The sequence below is a fragment of the Prinia subflava genome, chromosome 2 (assembly GCF_021018805.1).
Source record: "Prinia subflava isolate CZ2003 ecotype Zambia chromosome 2, Cam_Psub_1.2, whole genome shotgun sequence".
Classification (NCBI taxonomy): Eukaryota; Metazoa; Chordata; class Aves; order Passeriformes; family Cisticolidae; genus Prinia; species Prinia subflava.
In genome coordinates this window covers 26551164-26564613 of record NC_086248.1, presented here as the reverse complement: position 1 = coordinate 26564613, position 13450 = coordinate 26551164, and the positions used below count along the sequence as shown (strand labels likewise).

Here is a 13450-nt window from a genome sequence, read left to right as displayed (position 1 = left end):
TCCTTATTCATATCCCTGGTGATCAGTCTGGGCAATCTTCAAGATGTTTTGCTTAAATAGGATTCTTAAGACATCTAGAGGACATTCTGCCTAACCTCAATTAGTTTTAGTTTATTTTTTTTTCTGGCATTCATGCTACTATTATCATGTCTACAGGGTAAAAAAAAAAAAAAAAAAAGAAAACTGTAATGACTGAAGTAATGAATGCAATAAACATTGTAAATGTTAAGCCTTCACACTTAAAGTTTTTCTCTTAACAATTATTCACTCCCAGAGAGTGTAGTGGAAAAATGCATATACTGCCCAATGGCATCCTCTTCATGGTTTCAAAGCCCAAAAATCTAAGTATCCTGAAAACAAAGAAAAACTGAGTTTCTTGCCTAGAAATCAAAATGAAAAGTACTTCATAGAGGTGTCATGGGACAAAAGTTCTGCACTGACATGTCTGTAAATATAAAAATTTATGATAGCTGTTTTAACTTGCATCTTCTGGCAGTAGTCCCTCCTATAATGGTATTTTCTCATTTTCTGTGTCTTTGATTTGAATGTTTGAAATTAAATAAATTTATATGTATGCTCAGCAAATAATATAGTTGATGATGCTATTCACAGGTATACAAAAATGGATCTTTTGAAATGTGATTGATTTTATTACTTTATTTTGTAATAAATTAATAAGATTTGCTTTTTGTTGTTCATTTCAGACATTGCACTGTTTTTTCCATCCTTCACTGGAAATTCTTATTTGGAGCTACCTTCTCTGACATCTGTATCTGATACCAGGACTGCATCTGGGCAGGAAACAAGCAATCTGACAACTCTGTACTTGACAGTGAAAACAACTGCTCTAAATGGCACAATTCTTTACAGTGAGTACCAAAGATACTTGAAGCTAAGTATCAGTTTTAGCTCCTTCAGGTCCTTATTAACTTTAGTGTATATCAGCTGGCATTTCCTCTTCAACAGCAAAATGAGTCATTAAAATGCAGTAGAAGCCTTTTGGTATTCTAATGCATGCTGCATTATAAAATTCATACCATTGTTCCTTGTGTTCCTCTGGAAAGTTCTTTAATTCATGACTCATTGAGCAAAACATAACTTACAAGAGAAAATGCAGCTTCCTGACAAGAGAGAACATAGTAAGCATGTGACTTTAAGTTGTAAGTTTTACAGCTCTAAAATACAAGCATTGAAGAAGTTTTGAACAACTTATTATAGAGAAACAGCTTCTCCAGAGTTGGAGTGAGTCCTGCTTTTTATAATTGTGATCTTGGTTCCAAATTCTTGATTTATAGAACTAACTTAAGTTCCACAATTTTGACATATTTTGAAGCACTTACTGTGATTTCACACTTCAGAGAATTCTTTTGTATTCCCCAGAGAATATACTTGCAGGCTTGGATGTATGCCTGTTAATACTACATAAAAATGTTGCTTCTTGTTTGCATATTTCATTCCTCAATATATGGCATAAACTTCCTAGACAGAAGTACACTTTTCACTAGTCAGCAAGAAAAAATAGACTTGTCTGCCAGTTGAATATTTCATTATATATTTTATCTTGCAATTTCTTGCAAATGGAAAACATGAAAAGTGAGGTGATTTCTTCCCCAACCCAAGAAGAGCTAGAAAAATATGATTATTTGATAGATTTACTCCATAAAGACAAATTCACTAGGAGCATTTTCAGTTCACTGCAGCTTCCTAGGGTTTCTGTACCCAAAGAAATCTTATTGATATAGCACAAATAATTCTGATTAAATTTTGTTGCATTTATGTTAATCTGGTAGTAGTACATGTGAATTCACCTGAACTATGTACATATTTAGAGATCAGGGTTAAAAGTAATATAAGCTTTGTGGCGTCATTTAATTATGCCTTTTATTATTATCATCTGTACTAGATTTTTTTTTAGATGGGAAACATTCTAGCCCCAATTTGAAAATTAATGTTTACTGCTTTTGAAAATAATATCTCAATTCCTTGTAGGTTATATCTGGGCTATTGTTGTAGCTGCCTAAGCTACAGTATTGCAAAATTTGCCAAGAATCGGGGATAAGTGGTGATGTGGCAATTCTTTATATTGAAATGTTTTATATACTTGTTAGTTATTTCAATTTCAAGAGTAGTTATTTGCCCTTGAAGAAAAATTCAAGGAAGGTTATTGGAAGTGCTTTGAATATATTTGGCATTTAGTGATTTTGTTTGCTTCATCACTGCAAAGTAATTTGGCTCCAGCCAAGTTAATCTTTCTATCTACACATAAGCCCTGAGTAAGCATCTCTGTGAACTAAAAATCTCAAAGAACTCCAAACAAAAAAAAAATAATGGAAGATTCTCTGCTATACTCAGGAGGAAGTGGTGTTTTCTGAAGCTAAAGGAATTCAGTTTGTTCAGCTTGAGGAAGAGAAGGCTCTAGAGACACCACATTCCAGTCTTCAAGTGTTAAAAGAGTGCTAACAAGAAATATTAGGCTCTTCAGCAGGGCCTGTTGCAATAGGACATGGGGTAATATCTTTAAAAGAATGTAATTGTAGACTAGATTTTTTTTTTTTTACAATGAGGGGAGCAAGGTACTGGAATAGATTGCCCAGTAAGGTGTAGATTCCTCATCCCTGGAATCATCCAAGTCAGGTTTGAGAAGACTCTGAGCAACCTAATCTGGTCAATGTCCCTGCTCATTGCAAGGGGTTAACTAGATGACCAATTCATATGATTCTGTGTATTATCTTTCCTAGATAATGTACTCATCCTGTATCTAGCCTAATTAGATATTACAAGCTAATGTAACCTGTTCAGCTAGTAGTTCATACCCTCTATGGAAAATCGTTGATGTGGTATTTTTCTGGTGTTTGCAGAGATTTTATTTCAGTAGTGTTGAGGACTTCATATTCTTTAGAATAAATGTGTCTGCTTTCTGGAAGGATAGAATAGCAGCAGTGGAGAACCATGCAGTGTATTGCTTTCCAGTTACCCATATCTGACACTTCCACGGACTCTGCCACCGCTCACTTCTTGTCCCTCCATGCACCCAAAAAGCAGGAAGAAGTATGGGTCAGGATTAGCAGTATGAGTTCAGCTGTCACCCTAAAATTGAGCTGGTGTAGGCTAGGAACTTGGGATAATTTTTGTATGTTTTCACACAATGAAAACTCACCTTTCTTCATAGGTTCTCAGTAGAATGTCATTCCCTTTGTTACCCCTAAAATGGAATTTTAACTGATTTGCAATATTCTGCTCTTTTAATGACCACTAGGGTTTCCATTAAGGTTAGATTTCTGTTAGGCTAAGTAAATAAATAAATAAATAAATAAATAAAATGAATCTCTGCCTGACTGTGGAACAGACACAGAGAGTAATGGATGACTGTACATCTTGTAGAATTCTGATACTGGGGTTAACATTAGATAGATCTTTGCTTTACATTGCTACTTTAACAATATCTGCCCCTCATTCTATAGCACCAATTTCTTTTACCTGTTTTTACTCTTTCTTGTTTTGCTCTGTGTATCCCTAATAATTAGATTCCTATTCAAATGTTGCAAATGTTTTTATGATGGTTCAGATCAAAATTCTTGTTTAGTTTTACATGAACATAAATATATATATGTATAAATCTGTAAATTAAAATATCTCCAGTGTTTTATGAATGAACTCCATGTACCTATAGAGATTGTTAATTTTTAAATTATTTCTGCATGCAGACACAAAGCTCTTCTGTCAGATAAATATCCCTCATATACTTTCTCTGTGTTTCCTTCATCTCCATCTTTTTTCTCTCTGCTCTGTCTTTCATTTTCATTTCTACTGACTATAAAAGAGAAGCTGCTGTTGTCAGCTCTTCCATTTATAATAGTAATACAACTTCTGCCTTTACTGCTTCTTTTTGAAGCTGAGTTACCATCAAACATCTGAGGAAGGAACCATCAGCAGAAAGCCAACTTAAGGCTATTGCACTCACTAGGTAAAAGAACCACACACTTCTAAGGGTTAAAGTTCCCAACATTTTAGATTCTTTTATTTTATGCACATTAGCAATGGTTTTGTAATTATGGTTACAATGAGCTTCACAAATTCATAAAGCAAAAACCTTTCTATTTGTCAAAATAATTTTTTAAATAAAAAGAACATTGCAGTGATCTGCTTTTTTCAGATGTACTTTACAAGCAAATTGTTACACATTTTGATTTTTTTTAATTAGTCTACCTTCAGATTACATGTTTTACAAACACACCTGTTTTTACCAGGTGGTGGTGAGGTTACATCTGTTTTTCTGGCAGATAATTAGTAAACATTTAATTACAGGGAAAAATCCCAGACAAGATGCTACTGATACACAAATGAATTTGAGTCAGAAAGTGTGCATAAGAAGACTATTTAAGTTGAAATCATAAGGATAACATAAAAGGATTAAAACTTGCATCTGTCTTTACCTAGTACATTAGCCAGCAAAGAACAAAAAAGATCTGTGCCTTCTTCACCTTTTCATGTCACGTGCCTTGAAATAGGAGAATAGAACACTTCAACTATCAATGCATTATTTTAATACCTTTTAGCAGCTAGTGCAATTATATATATGCAAATATATATATAAGACAAATAAATATAGAGAATACAGCAAATAAGATTGCTTATAGGCTAACCAATGGGCAGAATATGAGAATCATTATGCTAGGCATGTCACTTTAGTAAATCATACCATACTGTTGTAAAAAATAATTTTCCTATTTGATGCCTTTATTAGCAAGAATTTAATCAATGGTTGGTTGAAATAAATAAGTAAATAATAAGGACTTGTAGATGCTTCCAAAAACAGATTGTCTGTTGAAAAAAATGGGGAAAGAGATATCATGAAGCCCATGTGAGATTTATAGAAAATTACTACACTTACATTTGTCTTAATACAAAGAAAAATGTATTTAAATTCTTAATAATGATGTTTTCCCTAATTATTTCAGTATGTATTCAAGAAACATCTGAATGCTAACAGTAGATGGACTAAAGCTATCTGGAATTTTTGCAGTTACCTCATGTTTAAATTGTTGGTAGAATGAGACAATTACATTTATGCCAATAAAGATTAGCCATCGTTTGAGAAGATTTATTTGTTGACTACAGAATGCATTCATAAAATTTCTATTCTATTCCTTAATTATTTTATTTGTTTGCATGATTAAATTTCATCAACATGTCAAAGCAAATTGTGATACTTAGCCACAAAACAAAATAAATTACTAGTGATCATAAAAACCTGATACAGTTGTAAAGTTTTACTTCATCATTTTTGCTTTTAACAGAGTCAGCATAATGCTGCCTACAATCCCTTCAAGGGTAGATTGTTTAGCTTCTGCTATATATGCTAGCCCATAACTTCTGACAATTGGATTTCAGATATCACAGTCCATGTTTATAGCATTCCTTAAGGACAACAGCTCCCTTTTCATAAGTTGTGCTCATAAATTATTTCCTGTGCTCTCAGAAGCTCTGTTCCCCAGATCTTACCATACTCCCTTTACCCTTATGAAACTAAATAAGGGCATTTCAGGCATTTCAGTTGCAGTCTCTTTGTTATTTCAGCTGGCATTTTCAAGCAGAGCATTTCACAGTATCATTCCTCTGTGTCAAAATAGATCTTCTTTCTTAATAAAGCTTATCCCATTTTTAATGGGACTTCAAGTCTGTCCTTTAGATAGGCAATCATTTAAGCCCAGTGGCCACTTGCTTGTTGTCATACTGATGTACAAAAATAACCTTCCAGCTAGCAGTTTTCTGTGATAGCATGATTGCTGAAATCTGCATTCTTTAGCCTGAATCCCTCGCATAATCTCTACTAAGGTAAATAATTTACCTCTAGTATCCAATAAGATTCTTAAATCAGATATTTCCCAATCTCTGTCTCTTCCCAGAACCTTTCTGGTTTTGCTTATGACTTGGGCTTGTCCTATGAAGGTAACTTCCATCCATATACACTAGGTAGCATATGCTCTGTCACATTGCCAGAATAAATTTCTCTGACTCCTCATGTTCCTGTAGAAAGATTTAAAGGATTGTGCTTTCAAGGGATTTCATACCACCTAGCAAATAATGTGAAGAATGCTGTTAGTCACCTGTAAGTGTGACTTAAAAGTGTTCCCTAGGCTGAGGTTCAAGTAGCAACACTTACTGAAGTTTCAAGAACTGATGCTACCTTTGGGAGAGCTGTCCCAGATTTTTTACTTTGCTGGTAATGATGAGGACCTTCTTCCAAGTTTTTACTAGTGGGCAGTGTGAATAGACAGAGTCACTGGGAGAAGGGAAAAGAAGCTCTTCATCTGTAACCACACTTTTTCAAGACATGTTATATACATGCACATATACATCCACTTCATTCTCTCTGAATCAATGTGACTTATTGATCAATTTGCTGGTAGAAATTGGAAATGCCAGGAACAGCATGTGCAGGGAGTGCAGAAGATAAGAAAACAAATTATACAATATGTGCATATATCAGTTATGTGAGGGTTAAAAAGCAGTGCAATAGTGCAATTTATTTTGAAAGAGAACTATCAGACTATTGCAGAAGAAAATTGTAAAAGCCAAAGGCATGAAATCCAGTCAAATTAAAATAGCTTTGGAGTTAATTAGGTATTCAGAATACAAAATATGTCTAAGCATAAAAGACTTCAGTAGGTCATCAGGATTTGTAACAGACTGAAGAAATGCAATGTTGACGAGAAAGCTGCTCTCAAGGATAGAGTTTATATTGTGAACTGCTTCTGCTAGGAACTACACAAAAAAAATGATCAGGCCATTGCAAGCACTGTTGTCTCTCTCTGCTCTAAAAGATTGTTTGCTTTTTGTTTTGTCCTCCAAAATAATGTTGATAATTTTTTTTTTACAAATTAGTATGTTTTCTAAGTCCCAAGTATGCCCTCATTCTTTGTGCCTTTCTGAATAAAAATATTAAAGGATGTTCTGAACAGTGGCCCCCTCCAGCAGCTCCAGCCCTGGGAGCTCCTACCCAGCACCTCCAGGCTCCTACCCCAGCTGGAACCCAGCCCAGATCCCAGCCCTTCTGAGCCACTCCGGGGGACTGCTACTCATGGTTCATGGACAGACTCACTCAAGACTCCCACCCCAAACCCAGGCACTCCACAGCTGAGGGTCCCCCAAATGCTGGTGTAAGATTTCTACTTAACTGATACCCATGCCAGTGCCCAGGGCCTCCTACTCAGAGGCAGTCATATGTCAAACAATACGCGCAGTAAATTCAGTTTTGTGACTCACTTAGTAGTTTTAATTCAGTTAAATATAGTAAAAGACAGTGAAAAATCAGGTTAATATTTTAACTATTTGTCTTAAAGGGGAATAAACATTGTAAACAGGAACTCTCTTACCTTTTATGAAAATCAAATACAGCCATATTCAAAGGGTACATTCACTCAGTATCATTTGAAATTGTAGGTGTCAGTCCTTTGTTTTGTAGAAGAGCCATGTATCATCCATCACTTAAATATAAATATTTTGCTGTCTGTTGGAGTCCAGGATATCCCTCTGGCCACCCTGGAGGGTTTGAAGACTGCACAGGGGGGTCTGGGATCTGTACAGGGGGTTCAGTTAGACCCACACAGATCCCAGGAGGACACTGACTCTGATTCCTGTCCATGGGAGTGAACACTCACATGCAGGAAGAATCACAAATCCTAAACATTTAAAATAAGTAGAGGATGGTTTATTATAGAATATAAATATAGAAATTAGGATTCTTAGTATATGGGGCTGAAGAGGCAAGATGGAGGAATTGGGGAGTGGCCCCTGTCCTCCTTGTCCTTGCTCTCGTCCCCCATCTTGTGCTGAGTTGGGTTTTAGAGATTGGTTTAGAGTAGAACTGACATGTTAGCATAGGTAGTAGGTATTGGTACAATTTTGTAAATAAAAAGTACTTTGTGGACAGTGGTTGGGTCAAGGGTACCGTACTTAAGGTGCGGGGTTCTCTGATCCGCCCAGTCCAGCCGCGTGTCCTGCTCTGCTGGGGACGCCTTGCAAAGCTGGACAAGAACTGATAGATAATTAAGAATAAACAGCTTGATAACATGAACTGCTGGACTCAACTTGTCGTCTCTGGCTTCGGTGTGAAACACCCAGGGCGAAGAGAAGACTGCAAACCTTATTACCTCTGGGAACAGCAACCCCGAGGAAACTCCCAGGGAACAGCAACCTTGGGGGGACCCTTAGTACCTTGGGGAACAGCAACCCCAAGGAGAATCTCAGGAAAACAACAACCCTGAGAGCTGTCATTTTTACAATGTATAAAAAACTATTCAGTGGGAGTGAACTTAAGCATATTTTTATTCATATTTTTAAGAGTGCAAGTAACAGTATGTTTGATGTTCTGTAAATAATTTTTCTTCTCTTCAAGTCTTAAATATATCATTAATTGAGAAAGGTGATTTTCTCATAATCTTTAAATCTATTTTATGTTCTATTACAATTTTTATTTTCTACAACTTATTTGAAAAACTGAATGAATGTGATTTGGGTTTTTTATTGTCACCTTTGTTGATACTGTTGGATATAGAGAAAAGTTCAATTAATATTAAGACCTCTGTAAGACTGATGCAACTTCAGTGGTATTGAGTAAATTTTGTCTTTTAGTTTTGTTTTTTTTTTTACTTTTAAGTGTTATCAGCTAAATACAGAGATTTAAAGAGTCTGATTTTTTTATCAGTCACTCAAGATGAGTCCTTTATATGGATAGAAAAGACCCAATGTCACACAGGCATCATGTCTGATGGTGTTCCAGTAGTGTGAAATAGTTCTGTGAAGTCCTACACTTTCAGAAATGTGACTATCTCTGGTTTTGTTTTCAAAGCTGGTGAAAGAAATTTTGGACAGCAGTTTCTTCACCTGTATCTTGTGGAGGGAAGACCAACAGTTCGATTAGGTTGTGGAAACTCTCAGAACATTCTGACTGTGTCCCTGAACCAATCTGTCAGCAAGGGTGTACTCATCCCTATCACAATAAGGTAAGAATTTACCACTGGCCTACATTAAAAAGAATTGTAGTTAACTATATTGAGCAATAAAATGTGATTTCACTTCTTTTTTTTTTTTTTTTTTTTTTTTTTTTTTTTTTTTTTTTTGATAAAAAGAGAGTCAAATAGGTAAGCAAATTTGGAAACCTTTTTCAAAAGGCAGTCTCCTTGATTTCTTGATTGAAAATACATTTTAGTTCACACAGATTATTTCAGTCCTTTGGAGAACTTATGAATCATCCAAAGTCCAGATACATTTACAGCTACACATTGAGTCAGTTTGAGAATTGAAACAGTTTAAACATAATTTTGGAGGTTAAAAATGGGGGCCTTATATTTTATCCTTATTAATTAACACATTGAATAAATTAGATTTGTCATCACATTTTAGTGCTAAGTGCAAGACCAATCTATTGTTTAAGATAAAAAATTAAAAATGGGCATGCTAACAACATCTCACATTACAGGATGGACTTGGTTTTAAAAGTTTTATCCAAACAACTATGATTCTAAAATTTGTTATATGTACATTTGCCACCATCCTATCAGCGTTGTACAAGAGTTGCTAATCACTACTGCAATTTTTCATCTTGTACAAACAAAAGTTCTCAGAATTGTTGATTTATGATTTTGAGATGGGCATTGGTATCATGTTTTGGTAACGAATTAACCCTTTTCCAGTCATGGAATTTCATATGTGCAAGCTAGGTAAGAGGTAAACCAGAAATAATATAGGGGATTTGGTTATATTTGTATTAGGGAGGTTAAATAATGATAAAGTATTCAACCTTTACTTCAGAAATATTTAGAAATAAATCTGATACTCATATAAAATATAAAATTACTGTGATTAAGATAATATTTTATTTTTTACATAGTTTAAGTATTAAAGATAATTGCTGCACCTGAATGTAAACATTTGTGATGTGAGGGAATGTAATGCACAAATTATTAAATTAAAGGAAGCCTTAGCTAGGACTATTTTTGCTGTCAAAGGATGGTATATGAAGGAGACTGCTGCAAAAGTTGCCATGAAACATGCATGTTAGACTTCTCAAAATTGCCTTTTACTAAAAAAAAGGAAAATCAAAGCAAAATTGAGTATTTTTATGTTTTTTTTGTGAGCTGTTTCTCTTTGATGTAAATGTTGATAAATTCTAAAATGACAGAGGTTTGTTGATCTCAGTACATAAAGTAGATTGATATGGGGTGAAGAGAATGTTCAGCTTTTTTTGTTAGATTGTGTGCTTAACTCATAAGATTTACCACTTCTTTTAGAAACAAACTTGTTAGAATATAAATCCTTTTTTCAGTACATGGAAGGCTAATAGGAGCTGCCATTTCAGAAACTGTTTTGCTTCCATCTTCTATTTCTTCTCAGCTACAGATCTCTATATTACTCTTTTTCTGCATTTAAAACAGGGATTTTTTTCCTTTTACGCTTAATATTAACAACTAGTATTAATGGAGCAAAGTCACATAGCATACTTTCAAATCTTATCAGCTGACAGTGTATTTATTACAGGAGTTTTGTACAGATTGTAAAAGTATATAAAATTTACAAAGACAATTATATCACTTCCTCTCCTTTTGCTCCAGCAGCTAAAGAGGGTTTTTTATCTCAGAAAATACCTGATAGATTTATGCAGCTCAATACTACAAAACTATTCTAAGGTTGTTTTTTAATCCCAGATACTTCTCTTGTGTGAGACATTGGTCAGATAAATGTCTGCACTGTATAAGCTGTGGTAATATTTTCTTTCCTTCATACATTCAAGCCATTAAAACCCTGTGTAGATTTCAAACTCCAGTAATATCTTAGCGACAAATGCATCTAACTGCAACTAAAAATTGATTCTAGATATTCAAGTTTACACCAAAATATTTATTTGCTTCTTTTTCTACCTTAAAATTAACACCTCTGTATTTATGGCCTCATTCTCCTTGCTGTTACACCAAAAAATAATGTCAGTTCAATTTACACATTTCCTTTGTTTACTGGAATTTTATGCTGCTATCTTTGAAACAATGGCATACCAAATAACTTGCAAGGTGTGATTGTAGACTGAATAGCAGGGATTTACATGAATTTGAGTTTATGGGCTTGGCCTTCAAAATGACGTGTGATTATTCTTGTGAGTCCTTCTAAAATGTAGAGAGAGCAGTATATCCTTCACCAAGCAGCAATAAAATTGTAATCCTTCAGCAATCATCCTTAACCTCTGTCAAAGGAAAAAGCAAACTTGACAAGGCAGTTGTAGCATCCCAAGATCTTGTATTGTAAGATATAAAATATGAACCCGTGACAAAACTGTTGATTTTTGTTCTCAGAGGCTGTTGGAGATAGATAATTCTATCTGTACACTTTACCTGCAAAATTAATGGGGTTTTTGCATGGGGTTTTTTTCCCTATAATGCAGGAAAACAGTCAAAGAGGAGAATAAATGACCATTTTTTGTTTCCGTTTCAAGGCTTTCCAGCAGGGGAACAATACATTTGTTACATTTGACTTTGCATTAGTTTGGAAGATCATATTTGACAGTTATTCTAGTTTTGGTTGCAGCTATGACTCCAGTGGTTAAACTCATCCAATAATATCTATAGAAGCAGACTTTCTGGTTTTCAAACTTATTCTTTTTAATCCACATGTGCAGGAAACTAATACATTCCCATAGTTTAGAGCTATTGCTTTTTTTAACTGTATGATTAGTTTCCTTAGATATGGCCATTTTCTCAAACCTGATGAAGATTAAATGAGTTTTAAATGTTCAGTCATTGTCTTTATGATCCTTGTGAAACAACAGCTTTATAGAAGAAAGTCAATAAAGCTCTGATTGCTTACTTTTTTTGCCTTGCATAAAGAAAATAGAAACCTAGTTCAATGCAGTTTCACTCATTTCTATTTCTGTTTATTTTAAGATGATTTGATTACTGGTTTGAAAATGTGCATTCGAGTATATTCTTTTGTTTGTTTTTTCATAATTGAGATTGTATTGGTTTTTTCAGTTAAAGCTTTGAGCACATACTTGAAATGTAGTTTGGATTGGTTTTATGGATTTGTTCTTTAAAGTTATTCAAAGAACATTAATTCAAACACATTTCATTCTATGAGTGGGTTCTGAAATGCATTTGCCTGATGTAAAATTTGCTCTACTTAGTGGTTAAAATGTTATGACTGTCATGGGGACAAATGGTGTTTCTTTAGTTCAGTAGAAGAGATTGAGATAATCAAGTCGTCAGGATTTTGGTTTTTCTAGATAATAAGGTGAATTGTCACTTTTGGAATATGAGTACTGATAATTTTTAGGCATCTTAGATTTTTGTCGCTAAGTGATATTTTTGTCTGTTTTGCACAGGGGTGTGATAAAGAGGGTCTTTTTCTGTTTGTGAGATTCCAAGCAAGCATTAATTAAGATCTTCCCTGTCTGTGACAGCATCACTCTTCCATCTTATTTACCTGCAGAACTTTCAGAATTTTTCTCTGGAATTTTATGAACATAGTGCCCATCCCCACAGAGCTATATCATGGAATTATGTACTTTTACATTTCATGTCTCTTCCAAATGAACATATTGAAAGCAGTTGTTTCCAGTTTTCTGTCACATTTTAATCAGTAGTATGGATGTGAGCATTTACTCTTGGCTGAGAAGGACACCTTTAGCTGTCCTTAAAAGAGTTTGTTTGTTAAATACATTATCTACTTAATTTGGCCAGCTCTCACCAAGACCATACAGTGGTACAGAAGCTACTGAAGTTTATTGTTTAGTCTTCCAGCTTCAAAAGCAGATGGCACATTCTGAACTGTGAAAGTCCTCAGCATGTTTTTGTACCTCCACATGGAAATTTTGGCAAGATGTAATGTATTAAGTACCAGTTACATGATTATATTGTGAGTGTCCATGATTTTACCTACACTTCTACTTCCTCCCTTTCCACAGAAAAAGAAAATCATTGCTTGAACTATTCCACAAAGCTTTTTCTTGCATGTGCATTCTGAAAATGTGTTTCTAAAAAAAATATGTAAACCACTCTCCATAAAATATGTTAGCTCATTTTTAGTCATAGTGTTTATCTATTTCATGTCATTATTTCAGAGATATATAGGTTTTCATATTAGTGCATATTTTTATTATTATTTACAGGTGTTGGGTATCTTGCAGAGCATGAAAGTATTACCTAAAATTACATTAAATCAGTAAACAAACAAAAAAATCCCCCTAATTATCTTATGTCTTGCCATTGCCTTCAACATCACCAGTTACCTAGAAATATAGGATTTTTTTATGATTTAGAAACATCTGAGCAGCAGGTTTTGTATCTCAGGAGGTATATAGTGTAGCCTAGGTTTCATATGTGCAATACTGAGTTCCAACATAATCAATTATGTGATGAATGAGAAATGGAAAAGTGATTTGGTAAATGACTTGAGACAACTA

The 13450-nt window shown here is 34.4% G+C and overlaps 1 protein-coding gene across 1 annotated transcript in view; it reads left to right on the top strand.

Moving 5' to 3' along the window:
- EYS (eyes shut homolog) overlaps positions 1–13450 on the top strand; it is a 722813-nt gene that overhangs the window by 570915 nt on the left and 138448 nt on the right. Inside the window, exons 37-38 of the mRNA XM_063389422.1 lie at positions 705–869; positions 8852–9005. Of these exons, the coding sequence (XP_063245492.1) occupies positions 705–869; positions 8852–9005 (319 nt within the window). The remainder of the gene's footprint in view (positions 1–704; positions 870–8851; positions 9006–13450) is intronic.